This window comes from Dreissena polymorpha, chromosome 12 (assembly GCF_020536995.1).
Source record: "Dreissena polymorpha isolate Duluth1 chromosome 12, UMN_Dpol_1.0, whole genome shotgun sequence".
Lineage (NCBI taxonomy): Eukaryota > Metazoa > Mollusca > Bivalvia > Myida > Dreissenidae > Dreissena > Dreissena polymorpha.
The window spans coordinates 37631194-37649210 of record NC_068366.1 but is presented as its reverse complement, the minus strand read 5'-3'; the positions used below and the strand labels follow the sequence as shown (position 1 = coordinate 37649210).

Below are 18017 nucleotides of genomic sequence, written 5' to 3'. Positions count from 1 at the left end.
ACAGCGGTTTGTAATCAAACTTTATCTGTGTTTCTTTTTTAAATGCTAAACCAAAACTGAATACAAACTGAATAAAATTGAATAAATTAAATACTACAAAAAGAAAACGAATATAACAATGGATGTTCATCTGACGTACATAAACTCCACAAAACATGAGAGGCACTTTAAACTTACCAGCGTGCATCATTCTAAATGAGATGCGGTTTAATGTATGTACATTATCGAACTATTGCTACACACATACATGAATATGTCTGTGATAACACACGTATGTACAGACATTTTATTTGGGATACCAACTTCTGACTGGGATTCCAAATTATCTAACTATGTGCGTAGTGTTTGGATTTTCCATAATATATTCATATGCATACAAAAAATTGGAAATAACGGGCATTGATTTCTGCGATGTTTTTACAACACGGACAATAGTTTCGACGATATTTTGACAGCACGGACATTAATTCGTTCGTTGTTTCGACAGCTAGGTTTTTGGTTCCTACGTTTTTTAGCAATCCATACTTTGGCAATATTTTCTTTTGACAACTAGTCATTGGTTCTTATATTATTTTTACAACCCGAACATTGATTACAACGTTATTATGACAGCTCGAACATGTAGAAGTTCTAATTCTATAACAGTATTTTATGATATAGAATGAATCATATGCAAATCACAAAGTCTCATATTCGAAATGCTTCCATTGTCTTTAGGAACTGATGTTTGGATATCGCAAAAACCACTTTCTGTGTAATTATTTGATCAAACTTCTATTATTTTAATGTAGTTCTGGAATGGTGTTAATAGGGAAAACCTTTATTTACATGAACCTGAATTTTAACCACGAACTATCTTCAAACTGTATTTAAGCTTGTTGACAAATTGTAAAAAATGACGTCGTTTGATTTAATATTTTCGAAGCCATTTCATCAAAATAACTGTAGTCAGTCAGTCGGTCAATTAAATACGTGGCAGATATTGAACACGATTAAATTGTTTATTAAATATTTAAGAGAATAATATTCTTTAATTGTTTGCATGGTCATCTACCAAACAATAAAATTAAATAACGAAAGTTGAAGGGAAAATATGCGATTCAAATGTCAATATAAATAAAAACACTATTTTTTAGTCAAGGAATATCTTAATATGAAGATATTTCTATACTTTATCTGTATTGAAGAAAAGTTTTCAACATATAAGTACACAATCTGATAAGAGTTGTATTATATCGAGTGAGTAGCATGTAGTTTACATATCGTAAACCTTATAAACTATTACGAGTCGCAACCGAACTGATTCAAGTATAGGGTTATGTCATGTGCACGCTCCTATTACTTTCTGTAAATGAGTTCCCTTTGGTCGATTGATAAAATTGCGCATTGGTTATATAACAAACAATGAACAGGTGAATGGCAATTTTATTAAACCCTAATTTGTGTTATGTGTTTTTCCATTGTAAAATCCTATATGAATCCTATCGTATTTGGTTACATTTTAAGCTGCTTTGGATGTATCCAACGCGGCTTCGGCTATCAATATAAACTCGTGAAGTCCAGACAGTTTATGATCGGAGGTAGACCAGTATTTTATATAAACCAGGTTTAACATTTATTTATTGAGTGTACTTTCTGATTTAGGAACCTTACGTTAGTAATAAAACGTCTGAATTGGATATTAGAAACAAACATGGCAATAATACTGTATTTAACATAGAAATGTGTTTAACACTTAGTGCTTTGAATAAATCAAAGTTAGGAATATGCAAAGCAAAAATAGAATACGGTAAACGTATTTCAATCATTAAGGGTAATTTCAATGTTTTCACGGATTTGTTTCTACAAGTCAATGTTGTTGATGAATTAAATATAATATTGAAATCAGTATAGCATGTTGCATATCCGCTTATCATAAATCATGTTAAACGTTGAATTATTGCTTCTTAAAGGGGCTTTTTCACGTTTTGGTAAATTGACAAAATTAAAAAAAAAAAGTTGTTTCCGGTTCGCAAATTATCGTTTTAGTTATGAAACATTAATAATGAACAGTTACCTTGCTCAAACATAGCCATTATATGCATCTTTTGACGATTTAAAAACCTGAAATTTATCAAGCGTTGCAACGCGAAACGATTGAATAATTTGGAGAGTTCTGTTGTTGTAGTTATATTTTGTGAAACTACGAGGTTTTCTTATATACAGTATAAAATACATCCTTCATTGTATGAGCACGGATGACCGAGTGGTCTAAGTGGGAGACTTTTACTCCAGGACTCCAGAGGTCAGTGGTTCGAGCCCTGTTAAGGGTTGCTTTGTTTTCTTTTTTTAAATTGTATTCTTGATTTTTTACTGGAGCTTTCTAGATCCAATGTTTACATTTATCAATATCAAGAATTTAATTACAAACTTTAATAAACGCCAAAATCTGTGAAAAGCCCCTTTAAATGTGTCTTTCTCTTAATAGAACATTATGTTATATGTAATTGTTCAGTGTTTAACGTTCTAAGATAAAGTAATCCTCATTTAAATTGACAAAACATATTTTTCGAACTAATAATCAAAACTGAGTATGCATGTTTATGAAAATCTCTCATAAGAATATGTATGCAAAACGTATTGACAAAGTTATTGTACTTTGTGTTTTAGTTCTGAATTAGGCGAACGGGTTTCACTTCAACATGGGGAACGGAAAAGATGCAAGTATACCTCCGAAAGAAGGTAGATTTGCCAACTTGTTTACAAAAGCATTTAATTAATGTTTGTTCATATTAATGTCAATCTTAAAATAAACGCCTGCTCCCTTACATATTTATACCCGTTAAAACCAAAGACAGCCAACTATGTTACGCATCGAGATATAATACGTCAAGGTTTTCGAATACTATCGACGATGATAACACAATAAACTGCAATTACAATTCAACATTAACTTATTCTAAAATATTATTGTTAACGATGATCGATTGTAACCACTATGGAGCGTAATGATGCATAATATTGTTGTTTCAAGAAAATACAAGACTGAAGAAACTTGTGTGCTGTTCGAAATGCCAGGTCAACTATAAGAGCGCTTTGTTTAGACCATGCTGCCATCTTAATATGTGCATAATCTGTGCGTTTGGCTTAAAATATTGTCCAGAGTGCAACTCAACTATAGAGGAAATATTCAAGGTTATTCTGACACGTAAGTATAACTAAATCTGCAGAATTATCGATCAAGAAACGATTTAAAATGTAATAAAGAGCATTTATCTTAAACTTTAATGCAGTTCCGTTGTTAAATTATAAAACAAAGGAAAACAAGTAATGCAACTGAAATGTATTGCCAAATCAAATACATTACCCAGTTCCTACATCAAATGTCGTGTTTTAAGTAAATAGCATTTTCTCTTAGCGTTGATCCAGACAATAGTCAGCGACAACGCACGTTTGAAGTCAGAACTATACTGTGGCAAATGCAAGGTTGAACCCAGTAACGTGCTCTTCTTCCCTTGCCAACACCATCTCTTGTGTTTGGACTGTGCCAAGGACTTGGAGGTATGTTGTTCTTGCTCGGCGGAGATTCGTCGCACCAAGCAGACATTTAGGTCTTAGGTCCTAGGACGGTTTATTTTGTATTTAGGTAGCATTAACGACAGTAGATATCTTTTCCATTTAATCATAAAATTGTGATAGAAAACTTTGCTTTAAGTAGCCACATTAATTCATAATTATCAGTAAAGTATATTTAATACTTATTTTTACATCATAGTAGTAGACAAATATTGATTAAAATACTTTTTTCATCCGTCTAATTGTTACACGTATAAATATTAGTATCAAATGTTGTTTATTTGATAAAATGTTTTCTTTAAATTAATAATTGAAATTATATACGACTCCATAACCTATATTCGTTCTTTCGTTAGCTTTAATTGGCTTTTCTCGTTTTGTGATTTGTTATATAACAAGTTTGTATAGCACGTTTAAGTTTGATTCTTCATGTTAACTATCATAAATTTTGTAATTTAAAGGGCCTGTAAGATCGTGTTTTATTTCATTATTATGATAAGCTTTTTATTGTTGTCGTTCATAAACATAGGATGATGGTTGTACATGATTATCAGTTAACGGAATCATCCAAACAATCTGGAAGTGGTTTAAGAGACACTGTATGTGTCCTTCATATATGCTACAAAATCAAACCAATAAATGTATATCTCCTATTTCAAAGTATCGCTTTTTAACATAACCTATTTGTGTTTTATAACGGTAGCATAGTTTCGCTTCGAATAAGATAGCAAAGGTTCGGGTTTCGATACATCATAATGCAATCCCTGCCACATTGTAAATTAATGTTGCTACTTAATATATAGTTCTTGTCAAATTATAAAGTTCCTGAGAGTGGACAACTATGCAACTGCATTGAATATCACCTTTTTATTTTATAATACGTTGCGTTTCTTGTTTTCATGCATTTTTTTTATTAATTGCTGACGTACTTACAACTTTACCAATCATTATGTAATGTGTTGTTCACGTATTTGGTTACAACACGTATGTTTAAAAACAGATGTCTTTAGTTCCACGCCAAATCATTTTTGCTTAAGATCATGTTAATTGGTAAAATGGTATAACTTTTGTGAAAGGAAGACAACTGAATAATTTAAGGTCAAAGATCCAGGTCAAAAGATTTATAAGAGTACCAAAAATATCTTTAGATACGATAAGTGAACGTTGATTAATGATAAAACGTCATGTAGTTATTGTTGCATGTATTTCCAGGAAACTTCTAAAGTAAAATCATTTCTATTGCTAGCTGATGTCTGAGAGATAACTGTACATTTGCAGTATTAACAACTTCATGATAAGTGCCTATACTGTTGCTCGACGTACATATCTACAAACAATCTTGTAATGTGTGGTCTATTACTTAACTATGCAATTTCATGTTTAATGCACATGTGACTGTACTTTCCTAGCCTAAAATTTAATAAATGTGTGTTTTAAAAAATTCTCCAGCGATCAAATACTTGTTATAATTGTCTGCATTTATTTCAAACTACCGTCGTTGGCAATAGGAGTTTGTTTCTGGTTCATACTTTGTATTGGATGCATTTAAATTTATTTTTAACTATTTTCAAAACTTATATTTATAATTACAAAAGATTGAAGTTTAGTTTTTGCTATAATGGTGTTAAATCTAATGACGCGATGTGATATTTTCCGTCGCTGAATGAAATTTGATGAAACGAGTGGTAATGGTTATGTTGTATTGTAATAATGTTACACATATATATGACGCCTTACCTTCGTTGAAATGATTACACCAGTCACCGCTTAACAATTTCGATTTACGAACACCACACTACGTAATTGTCACACACCATAATTTAAAGAGCACTCAGTTAATTTATAGTACGACCACAATCACAGACCATACGTACCATATAACGCTCAAATTACACCGTTAGTAGAGCAAGTGCCATGTGAAAATATAAACTTTCTATATGATGCCATAACACTCCATAGCTTTTAATTATTGTTTTATTATAACATTCCATAGCTGTTTATTATTTACTTGTCATAAAACTCAATTGTGTGTTTTTTGCATACTATTTGTAATTAGCCTAAACAATTCTTTGTAACGTCTTATCATAATGGTTGAAGAGAAGTTGTACCGTTATGTTGTGAAATCTAATGACGCGATGTGATATTTTCCATTGCCGAATGATTTTCAAAACAAACGTGCTGAATACGTCAGAATAAGTAATGATTTCGTGTGATTCTGTGACATTAAATGACGCATATTTTAATCGCTGATACGATGACAGAATCATTGAGTATATGATGTCGTGTCGCAATCTCTCTTCCCGTTTATGCTTATACAGTCAAGTGTGTGTTTTCATGATACGTTATACTTGTATACTTTTCTGTATACTTTTATACCTTTATAGTTGTGGATTATATTTCTATATGTACGTATACGATTTTAATAAAGCAATTTACAACTAAACCAGGCTTTTCTAGTGCGAGGAGTTGGGTGAACGGTTTTGAATCTAATATTTTTATTTTTATATCATGTATTACCGAAAGTGTTATAAGGTTTCAACTGCGTTTGTCACTTGTTTACGTATGGTGTGGTGTCGGATATGTTGGTGTGTTGTAAGATACTATTACTTGTATTCTTTACCAGATATTTAATTCAAATGTTTGCACAAACGACTTAAATAAGAATTTAACAACTGAACCACGTTTTTTTAGGTCGAGAAAAAGGAGTGTGGTTAACTGTTTTAAATAAATGATAAGATAACGGGAGGTTTAACATTCGTATGCTGATGTTGCCTGTTTATTTAATGCAAAAGGCAACCTGGGAGTCTAGTAATGAATCATTCGTGTTTTGAAACAAAAAATAGTTTGATCTTTCTTAAAATAGCGGTTTAAAATATCTATTTGACTTGATGTGATGAAACTATTGACAAGTATCAGTTAAATATCGGCTGATTGTATGTGTGCTTTGTTTATAATCAATTCTAAAAGTAATTGTTTAATATCGTACCGTCATTTAATTGCGAATTAATGATATCCTGATTAATGTCTAATGTTTGTAAACAAATATATTGTTTTAATAGGTATGCAGTATGTTATCAAAGGATATGCTAAAAGAATTATTTTACAAATCATCATATTCAAACCAAGAAAAATATTACTTCAAACTAGTTACAAATAAACAAATGTATTTAGTTTCGTGTATGCGTCACCATCAACCGCAATCGATACGTGTGTAATGCTTTTTATCATTAATTTTAGCAATGCGTGTTTAAGTCTGATATGTTCTTATCGTTTAAATTGGGCCAAGTTTGGGGATTGTTTGGCCACAGAATTGGATATTCTTGTCAGTGATCCACCATGACGTGTCTAATCTTTAGCTTAATCATCTTTACTATAATTATCCTGAGATAGTGCATTTGGAAACATAAGCGGTTAATAATCACAGCGGTTTATAATCAAATTCAAACTTAAACTGTATTGTGTAAACGTTAAGCATCAATTAATGTGATTTGATCATTTTAATTCATGTCTAAGTAACTGTCTGAAAATGATGTTTTTAAGTTTTCTGGAAATGTTTAGTTTAAGTTGAAGTTAAAGTTGATTGTGAACACAGCCGAGCAAGACCTGAATTAAATAAATTGCACAAGTGTATCACACATTATTTAACTGATGAATTATACCGTGAATTATCATCTTCAAATCATGTGTAATGTTACTTTAAGTTGAACGAAACGATACCGTGTCAACACCAAAAATAAACTTTGTAGTTGAGTTTGTGCACATGTGTCAAAAATTATTTTAGATATATCGGGTTAGTTACTGGAAATATAGTTTGTGTCATCACCGGACCAAATCTTTTAATGTTATTGTAATTGTAGAAAAAAGGGCAATGACTTCGTCAATATTTAATGTCGAATGACCAAAATTGACTTGGATCCGCATTTTTAAGGTAACACGTTACATATGTGTATACAACTTGTTTGAAAAGGTTAAGCGTTCGAACGTTATCATCAAGGAATGCGTAATGGGCTATAACACCGTCAAAATGTTTATGATTTTAAACCAGTTTATTAGATTAGGGTTTTACCGGCTAGCGAGCAGAGCGAGATGGGCTGGCGGTTGATTCATTTGTAAACCAAAAAAATATCCGTTCACCTCTGAAAACACGACCCGTTGGTTCCCAGTGACGTCATGGATGTCTTATTCAATTTTATATAAATTACCAAAAATAAACTGTATAAATCTATTGAATACTCGTTAAGTACAAGATTCGCTTACAAATCTGTCCGAACTTTATTCGGTATGTATTGAATGGTGTTACAAACATTAAAAAATATATAATAATTCGCCCATTATTATCCAAGGATTATTCGTGCATTTATTACATTTGTCGTCATCTATGGGATTCCAACAATGAAAATCGCAATTTGAGGTGCACACTGTACATTATACGCATTTCAATATTGCCCGTTTATTCATTACTGTGGACGCTCGTAGTCATGAGCTTTTGCTCCCATACAATTATTTCATTAATTTAAACATGAACTCTGCAACTACACAAAACCAGATTTACGGGAATTAAAGGTAGAATTAGCTGTACCTTTCTGGAAACATAACGACACGGCAACAATAATTTTTCTAAAAACACTTGCCTTTAATTTAACAGAAAGTATCTCTACCTAAGTAATGTTACTGTAAACTTGTTGTATTACGTGTTTTTGGAACCATCATGTGAAATAACGTGGATTAAAGAAAACCGAGTAATCAACGAATCGAAATGCGTTCTAAATATTCCTGAAAAAAATATTGATGTATTACATTTCTTGAAAAAAAAACAAGTTAAGTTATTGCAATCCCAATAACATGTATCCATAATCGTAATTGCTAAAAATAACTGACAATGTTTTTTAAGTTCACCGGATCTCACATTATTGCATGTGATCGGGCGTATCTTGAGGATAAGTGGGAGTGTTAACAATGCTTACGTAATGTCAATACATTAACTACTAATTGTTCACCGAAAGTTATCGAAATATGTATACCACTTGTTTTGGATCCTAACAAAGAAATCGACAATAATTAAACATGGTAAAGAGAAGTAAATCGTTTGGATCTGACATTGATCAATTATGGATATCGTTCGAACAGAAAGAGTATGGCGACGCTGAGATAACAACCATTGTGAGATGCCTAACATCAAAGTTTAACCAACGATACATTTACTTTTCTACAAAAGGTAACGGATTCGAGTGTTGCGTTTTATTGTCGACGCCAGACGAAATAAGTGTGATGAAAGACAGAGGCTTGTTCTCCGAGTGCCAAGAGGTCATGGGGACTGCTATCTGTCGTGAATTTGTGGCTTGTGGAAATACAAATACGGGGCTTTGGCTAGCAAAGAAGTCTGGAGACAATACAAAACTCTTTTCTAAACTTGCATCGAACATTTATAGTTCAGGCAATCAACATAATCGCCGCTATGTACAGTACGCAACTGTGCACACTTTTGTGTTGGGAAATTCACCTGTGATCATGAAGATGAAACCAATCAGTACACGGAAAAATAAAAATCAAACAGACGCATGCGTGATTTCGTTGAAGAAATAAAAAAAAATACTGTGTCTCTTTCCAAATGATAAACAAACTCATGAACGTCCGGCAAATTATCAAACCAACGAGGAAAAGCCGATACAAGTTACTGATGGTCAAGAACAAGCTACAGAAGAGTCATCCGCGAACGGGTCAAATAACCATGCTGCTGATAGTGATATTTTAGAAGTTACTTCTTCGAGAGAAATAACTAATAGCAGTTCTCATTCAAACCGAAGTATAGACAATGTACTACTAGATCAACATAATTCATTTTCACTCGTACATGGACAATGCCGATATACATCTTATGATACTTACGATAAACGGATCAGTTCATTTGAAGGATGGAACCATCACAAACCAACAAAGGACGAATGCGCAAACGCAGGTTTCTTTTTAAAAGGTTCGCCTATATGTTTTGTTCTTTTAAAAGGGGGGTAATTTACAAATAAATGCGCAGTCCAGATCATATGTTACAAAAGTAGCCCATTTCTTCAAAGTAATTTAACATTTATAATAAAATAATGGTAAATTAAATTATTGTAAATATTCTTATCATGTGTAGCACGTGCCTGGTGTATCGTATCACATAGTGGGATCCCAAGTAAAAAAAACACAATTATATTTGTGTCGTAAAGCATTTCTTTTTTAAGATGCTCATTTCCGATAACTAACCTAAGTTGTTTGCCGGGATGACAATTACAGTTAACCATGTGAAATTTATTCATTCAACAAGTTATCATTAGTCATAAATAAGTATAATTCGTAAATAAAAATGCTTCGAACACAGACATGAAGTGGATCGCATTGATACAATCAAAGGTTTACCATCCTGTGTTTGGAGGCGTTCTATTCGATATGACGTATGCTCCTTTAACAATATTATGGAAGACAATTTTCAGTTGATCGAAACCGTCGCTTCGAATTTACTATGTAAGAGCCAGATAACTTTATATTTTAACTGCTTGAGTATTTAATACTTCAAAAAACTGTTTGAGTTAAAAGGACTTGATAACTGTTTGGCAAAATAACATGTACACAAATATTGAAATAGATTGAAAAACCAATATATGCATACTTTTCAAATTTGCAAAAAGCAATCCAAATTAAGAAAAAAAATGTCTTAAATATCGATCCGTTTTTGGATTTTATCAATTAAAGTCGGTTAAGTTATACATCGTTTGTGACATTGTCTGTCGATAATTTTGAAAACAAGTTTTTTATCAACATGTTGTGATGTACGTGTGTTTATCAATTGCCTGAGATGTCTATTGAATTCGTAAGATAATGTTTCCCCATAGGGCTGCCGGAATCAAATCCCGATGCATGAACATGCTTTATTTGACTGGATATTCGTGCGTAGATAATCATTTAAATGCATTGAGTCGAAATTTCATTAAAATATAAGGAAATATATGAACAAATCTTTGTTAGTGGCTAAATGTAAACAATATCAATGGCACGTGTAGATCTGTGTTTGTTTCCATTTTTTCATATTTATTCAATACCTTTTCTTCAAAACTATGAACAGAAATCGTGCTTGAAATAAGTGACCCTGTTATCACATCTCACTCACACTGACAGGCTCGATTATTGTAAATAAACTGATATTTATTGGATTTAAATGTTTACCAGCACAATTAAAGCCAGCTGAAACAAGCAATTAACATGTGTGATGCTACGTTATTCTAGTCAATCGTAATAAAAGGAAGCAGTATATTCAACAATTTTACACTTTCGTAAAATTTTATTCATATGTTATTTAAATTATATTCATATGTTATTTCAATTGTATATTTATTTTTATAAATATACAATCGTTACTTAGGCTTATGCTCGAAAAATCTTATAAAGATTCCGTTGACACATATATTTTTCTGTGCACTTAATCAATCACGTTATGATAATTCCCACAGGGCCTGGCGATCTTGTGCGATGCTTTTGTTGTGGCATTAGACTGAAAGATTTCAATGAGACCGATGACCCCATGGAGGAGCACATCAAATATGCCTCGAAATGTGCATATTTAGAGACCCTGTTCGGAGCTGAGGAGTTGAAACGTAGATTGGTAAAACTCCTGTCATAGTTCTTTTACGAAATAACAATACTCAAGTAGAGATAAGCTTGTGTTTATACATTTAATTTTTAGAAGACACGAACACACTAGGTCGCTTTATAATTGTTAACTACTGACTAATCACGTTTTCGTGATTTGTTTTTAGAGTATATTTTCCGCATGCAGGCACTGTATCTCTTTTCGTAAATTGTGCAATATATTTGAACAAATGGTTCTAATAATAGTGATTTCCAGTATTGAACTCCAATCAGACACTAGTGTCTGGGTGTTTTGTGTATCCATTATTCATATTGATGAGTATAATGTATTTTAAGGAAGTTATAAGATCAGTGGAGCCTGAGAATATTCGACAAAAGCAGTATATGGAGTTCAAATCAAACCAAGGGAACGATTGTACGTATATTGGCAAAATGTTAAACAAAAATAATCAGGAATAAAACTGAACATTTGTATTAAAAGACTTTTAATCATATAACAATTAAAAATAATTTTACACAGGAAATTAATTCTCTATATCACATTTTTCAGTGTCCAATATTGAGAAAATACTACGCATACTTAATTTTTATGTTTGTAGCATTAAGATGTTCTTCTTGACTGAAAATGCATTATTTAACATAACAAATGCGATCAACATCCGCGTTTCAGTTTCAACCAAACCTTACCGACATCCAGAAATGTCTTCTTCTGAAAAACGCCTAGAGACATTCCGAAATCCAAACTTTCATTGCGTTATTTTACCTCAACGAATGGCAAATGCTGGTCTCTACTTCACAGGTATTTGAACAGTGTTGATTTCCATATACCATAGGCACTAATTTACAGTTTTTTTAACCCTAGTTGATGAAAAAAACACTTCTCCACGAAAGCAGGATAAACATAAAAAACACAAAGTATTGGTATGATAAACACATTCCTGTAGGCTAATCTTTTTCTCTATCTTGGAGAATTCCGGTATAAAATGCTTCCCTGTCAAGACAGGTCATGCGTCCCCTTTCCCCAAGTGTTATTATACGTTTGACAAAAATAAAAGCCAGCAAAGTATGGTTTTGTTTAAGGAGAGAGTGACCTTGTGCGTTGTTTCGCCTGCGATGGAGGATTCCATAACTGGGAAGTGCACGATGATCCATGGACAGAACACTGCAGGTGGTTTCCGTCCTGTAGGTTTGCAAGAGAAGTCAAAGGGGACGCGTTTATCGAGAAAGTTCAAAAACAAACAATCGGGGCCGGACCGGTAAGACAAATATTTACATTTACATTACACATTTTATTCTCATTGCCTTTACCATGTATTCATATGAATTTATTTAATGATGTAAAGAAAACGTGTTGGTCTTAATATTTATTATGCATTAGAATTTAACTGTTATACTTCGTCTTATGATAAAAGAAGTAAAAAGTAAAAAAGTTGAAAAGTGTTAAATACGTATTAAGACAAAATTTTGTCAACGGACAGGCGAACTGTCAGACAGACAGACAGCCGGACTGATAGACATACGTGCATTATGATTCTAGTAAACTTGTTTGACTAAGTACCAGGGGTCAATTAAAATGATAAAGCGTGTCATAAGTATTACTAATAGTGTGTTCATGATACGCAAATGAAGTAATTAATAATATCGACGAATAGCGAGACTTCTTTTACTTCATACTTCACCAGCGTCATGATGTTGCACATCATTTTAATATCGAATAGCACCTACCGGAGATGATAGAATTCAGTTATGAAAAGTACAATACGAATTTAACATACTGATACTAGAAAATAGTAGATAAAAACTTCATCAATTTTTATATTTCTTATTCTTCATTTTATTCGGCGTATCTGTTAAACTCAAGTTTTGACCGTTATTAACCTTTATCAATACACATTAGAATGTTTAAGATGTTTCCCCGTCTGTAGACTAGAATAAATAACTCATTACATTGCATTGGCTAATCTACCATTTGTATGTCAGACCTATCTTGAAATTTATTTTGCTGTTCTTTACTGTTTTACTTCCAAAGGCGCAATTGTATTCTCGTATTCTACCGATTTAATTAACAAAAGATCTTTAACTTAATACATACATTTCTATAATTTACCATTGTTAATTAATCTCTTTAGTAAGGCGTGGTCGACGACTTAAATGGCTGATATCTGGTTTTTCTTTATAAATGATCGATTACTCTATCCCTCTGGCAGAATATATGAAGAGATATTAAGAAACCTTCTTAATATAACAAAGAAAGAAAATGGCTCATACATCTACTTGGTATTCACTATCTAAGCATACACGGGAAATGATTGTAAATAAATGAATCCCTTTTAAACTGTTTACTTTTTTCTTATATATGTAAGATTACCATCACACAGATCGTCTAGCTGATATAATTTCAGTAACCAGATATATTAGAATCTAATGACTCACTAACGTCAGGCCATTTAAGGGTCACGTTGCATTTATATGATGAAAAGAATATTCATTGAACGGTTTTGTTTTATATCTTACCGTGTTTTTTTTTTGTTTTATCTTTTTCTTTAACGTACAAAGCAAAATGACTCGAGTAAAAATATTATTTTTATATAATTGCAATCGTTCAGAATACTTTTTAAATAATTCTTATATAATTAATAATAGATGTAATATTTCATGTCGATGTTCAACGCAATTACATTTAGTATATTATATGAATAATGTACCTGTATATAGTGTTTACTCATACGCGATTGAGAATTGTCTTAAATTCCAATTACGTTTATTATTTATACTATTTTAAATATAACCTTTTGAACTTTTCTGCACTATACTTTATTATACGCCAAACATTTGTTCAACATTTTGTCTTGTTAAAATACAGAAATTCACAACATTATCGTGTTCACTGGTCTCATAATATAAGGTCAAGGAACCTGACCGGCCGTTGTGAGCTCTCCTTGCCAAAATAAATGTAAGATCGACTTCAGCCCCCAAGTCAGCACCTGAAATGTTCTTTATGCCTCGTTAACAAAGGCTAGATAAAATAGGTGTTTTATTATATGAACCAAAAGTCTGATTATAAAATTAAATGAGGTAAGGAAAAATGTATAAAGTTATTCTAAGATCTAGAGTGTAGGTCATAGGTTTCAAAATTAGTTTATTATACCAGCTTAATGCAAACAATTGTGAATTATGTTATCCTCCCACGGAATACATGTACAACACGTGTTGGTAATTGTTAATCTTTTGCAGTATGTTGTTCAACTAGTGCAGTTTGTGTGCATTTCTTTATTAGACAATGTGCCCAATGGATTAGTGTTCATTATGCCCGCTGAAAAAATTAACGCAAAAAATCTTGGTGTAAAGTGGGTTTAGATAGCCACACTAAAAAGCGTAACGTACGAAATATAAATACTGAACACATTAGGTTCTAAATAAGCGATGTGAAACATAAATTTTTATGCACTATCGCCATGTTTTAATCTGTCTTCTTTTTTCACAATAGCGTGCTACAAACACAAATGCAGTAAGTGGGCATCAGAATGACCTTATGATTGACAGTGGCATTGAAAGTTTACGCGTCACCATAGTGAACGACATGGGCTTCAGCGAAGACACCTTTAACACAGCGATAAGACATGTAAAGAAAAATGGTATGAGCTATTTTGAATGATCACAAATAATGATTTACTAACAAAACGTATGTTTTAAAATTTTGTGTTGGAACATATACGAAAGATAATAAAGATTCATTATTATGATGATGATTATCATAAAGTAGTTGTGATATTTCTTGTATGTGTCGTAGCAGTATTTATTTACAAGTTATGGCCTTTTCCAGGAACTATACCTAGTATTGATGACGTTATCGCTTTCATTGAAAACATGCAACTTCAAGGAACTGATTCAGATGGTGACACGTTCAATCAAGATCGTGTTCATGGTAAGAGCCACATGTCAGTTTCTTGATATATTTAAATGTGGATTATTGCAATTTGTAATTAGAATTTTACTTAAAATATTCAGCTGCAGAAAACAATTAATCCATCGGATTGCAAAACGTTTTGGTAAAATTTCAGACGACCCATTTACAGAAAACCAGCGACTTAAGAACTTACTTATGTGTATGAGATGTAAGTCCAAAGACGCCAATGTTCTGTTTTTACCCTGTGCCCACCATCGGATGTGCACGGACTGTGCACATGGAACCGAGACATGTCCTGTCTGCCAGCAGACGATACAAACAAGCGTCCAGACATTCATATCATAGAATGTTCTGAAATGTACCAAAACATTTAGATTGCTTGAACAATATGAAAGAATTGTGTCAATAAAAGGAATTAACACACAAATCATCAAATATAATTCTGCGTATTGCTTTTACAACTGGTTATCAAGTGATTCGACCAAAACTCCAAAACACGCAGGACCAGATCATTCCTTGTTTCTAGAAGGCGTTTATTGTTTTATCTTTTTTTATTCAATATAAGACATACAATGTATACATGAATGTGATCATAAAACAAATCGATACCATGAAGCAACAAAATGTTTAAACATGTTATACAAGATATGTTAATATATACTTTAAAAAAAAAGAAAAGAAAGAAAAGAAAACAAGAAAAGAAAGTAAAAGAGAAAAGAAAAAGAAAAACCACAGAATAATTATGAATAAGGATGAGTGGTATGAAGTGGCTATAAAGCATACTGGACTTGTTATGAAAGTTTAATGCGTTTCCATTTTTGTTCAAATATATAAAGTGTATCATTGTTTAGGGCTATTTCTTTTTCAATTTGAATCTTCAGTTTTAAATAATTGATAAAACAGTTCATTGTAGGTGTTATTTTTCTGTATTTCATACTGAATATGAAATATTTCTTTAATATACTTATGTTATTCACAGCATTATTAACCTCTTGTATTTTGAAGGTATTAACCCCTAAACTGATGTCTAAGAGAGATAGTTTAACATTTAATTGCTGTTTCTCTAGAAAGGTTGTCTATTGATTCCATCGAGATTTAATATGTTTACACTCCTAGAAAAGGTGTTCTATTGTTGCAATATGTTCACTTCACATATCACATAGATTTGTATTGGATGGGTTGCACTTAAAAAGATATTTATTTGTATAGAGTGGTTAATCACGTGATAGTGAAGATTGCGACGTCCATACCGAGACAGTTATTTTTCGCCGATTTAAACCCTTTATTACTTCTTTTTATTTTTTAAAGGACGCTCACTTTCCAGCAATATAAGTAAAAATTTGATAAGCGTTTATTTCGTATTTAAATTTGCTTTTTTATCTCGACTTTACTCCCTGCAAATTTTCTCAATGGAGCCCTAATAAGGTCATCCCGCTAAGATATTTCGCACCGAGTAAAGTCGAGATATAGAGCGAATATTACTATGAAATAAAAGCCAGTAACTTTCTTTCTAATGTGGCTGGAACTTGAGCGGAATAAAACAAATAATACAAGTAATAAAGGGTATAAAACGACGAGAAATACCTGCCTCGGCCTGGCCGTCGCCATCTTGTTTGTCACGTGATTACCCCCTCTGTTGTAGCTATGATTCTCTGGATGTATTTCTATTGAAAATTTCTCAGTATACTTCTCAGTGGTTGACAAATATTTGTTTCCAATTAAATTCTTTTTCTCCAAGAAGATTTTGCCATTTAGTTTGAGCTTTAGAGATTTCGGCAGGGTTTGTAATTTGACGTGTGTAAAATATTTTGTTCGTTTTGTTTTGTTTTGCAATTATGTTTTTGCGAAGAAAAATTGGGTACATGGTGTGTTACTTTCATTGGTAACAGCTTTAACTTGTATGGGTATACTTTTGATCAATTTGTAGTACATCAGGAAAAATACTTGTAGGTATTCCGAATATGTTGCATAAGTTATCAAAGAATAGAAGTCGTGTATTCTGTAGTCGTACAATTTATCTACATATGTTATGTTTCGTTCAAACCAATGTTTATAGAAAAATGTTTTATTGTTAGTTGTTAAGTCTTTATTGTTTCATAAAATGATTTTACTGTTTATTTTGGTAAATTTTGAGTAACTTTGCACCATGCCGATAGAACATCCGATAGAAATTTGTTTTTGGTTGAAATTTCATCTAAGATATTATTGCTGATATTACATTCAAAAAGTAATGAGTCACCATATGATTTAAAAAAATTCTGGTAGAATAATTTCCATTTACTCGTATTGGTATTATCTAAAAATCTTTTAACCCAACTGCATTTGATTGCATTCGGGAAAGAATCTATGTCCGTTAGTTTGAAACCTCCATATTCTACTTATTGAATTAATTGAGTTCGCTTAATTTTATCAGGTTTTCCGTCCCATATAAAATTAAATATTTCTGATTTTATATCGTCAATAATATCATTTGGTGGGTTTGGGAGAACTATTAGTGTATACATTAATTTATAGAGTGCAAACGTTTCAATACAGTGTGTTTACCGATAAGTGTAAGTTTACGATGCTTCCATGATTTTAAACAATTTTTAATTTTTTGTAATTTTGGCAATGTGCTTTTTAGAACTGTTTCATCTTCATTGTTTGTAAAGGTTATTCCTAACGTTGTTGCTTTGTTTGATGTCCAGTTGAATTTCATTTCTATTGAAGATTAATAATACTTTGTTTCAATTTACCTACTCGTAGCACAGTGTATTAGCGATTCTATAAGATTATTGAATGAGCCACTACTGTCTTTAAAACATAAGTTGCATCGTAAGCAAATAGGGACTGTTCAATTTCTTCGTCAGGTTCTAGCGATATTCCTTTTATATGGTTATTTTATTGGATAAAGTGTGATAGATACTCGATGCATATAATAAATAGCGATGAT

The 18017-nt window shown here is 32.0% G+C and overlaps 2 protein-coding genes across 3 annotated transcripts; both read left to right on the top strand.

Moving 5' to 3' along the window:
- The first annotated feature begins 2590 nt into the window (after positions 1-2590).
- LOC127853869 (E3 ubiquitin-protein ligase mib1-like) lies at positions 2591-11597 on the top strand. 2 transcript variants are annotated; one of them, XM_052388670.1, is made up of 5 exons: positions 2591-2721; positions 3014-3187; positions 3398-3540; positions 11040-11191; positions 11515-11597. In XM_052388670.1, exons 1-4 carry the CDS (start codon positions 2682-2684, stop codon positions 11082-11084), a joined length of 402 nt encoding a protein of 133 aa, XP_052244630.1. In that variant the 5' UTR covers positions 2591-2681; the 3' UTR covers positions 11085-11191; positions 11515-11597. The 2 variants fall into 2 exon arrangements, with proteins under 2 accessions (XP_052244630.1, XP_052244629.1); XM_052388669.1 differs by lacking the exons at positions 11040-11191; positions 11515-11597 and having other exon boundaries at positions 3398-3636.
- A 256-nt stretch (positions 11598-11853) lies between these two features.
- LOC127854243 (baculoviral IAP repeat-containing protein 3-like) lies at positions 11854-15743 on the top strand. The gene is made up of 5 exons (XM_052389262.1): positions 11854-11977; positions 12259-12434; positions 14666-14813; positions 15002-15103; positions 15240-15743. Exons 1-5 carry the CDS (start codon positions 11878-11880, stop codon positions 15428-15430), a joined length of 717 nt encoding a protein of 238 aa, XP_052245222.1. The 5' UTR covers positions 11854-11877; the 3' UTR covers positions 15431-15743.
- Positions 15744-18017: the final 2274 nt, after the last annotated feature.

Coding starts and splice junctions, on each gene's coding strand:
- LOC127853869 (XM_052388669.1), top strand. CDS start 2,682: ATGGGGAACGGAAAAGATGCAAGTATACCTCCGAAAGAAG. Junction 2,722..3,013: donor AAGTATACCTCCGAAAGAAG/GTAGATTTGCCA, acceptor TGTTGTTTCAAG/AAAATACAAGACTGAAGAAA. Junction 3,188..3,397: donor ATTCAAGGTTATTCTGACAC/GTAAGTATAACT, acceptor ATTTTCTCTTAG/CGTTGATCCAGACAATAGTC.
- LOC127854243 (XM_052389262.1), top strand. CDS start 11,878: ATGTCTTCTTCTGAAAAACGCCTAGAGACATTCCGAAATCCAAACTTT. Junction 11,978..12,258: donor TGCTGGTCTCTACTTCACAG/GTATTTGAACAG, acceptor GTTTTGTTTAAG/GAGAGAGTGACCTTGTGCGT. Junction 14,814..15,001: donor AAGACATGTAAAGAAAAATG/GTATGAGCTATT, acceptor GGCCTTTTCCAG/GAACTATACCTAGTATTGAT.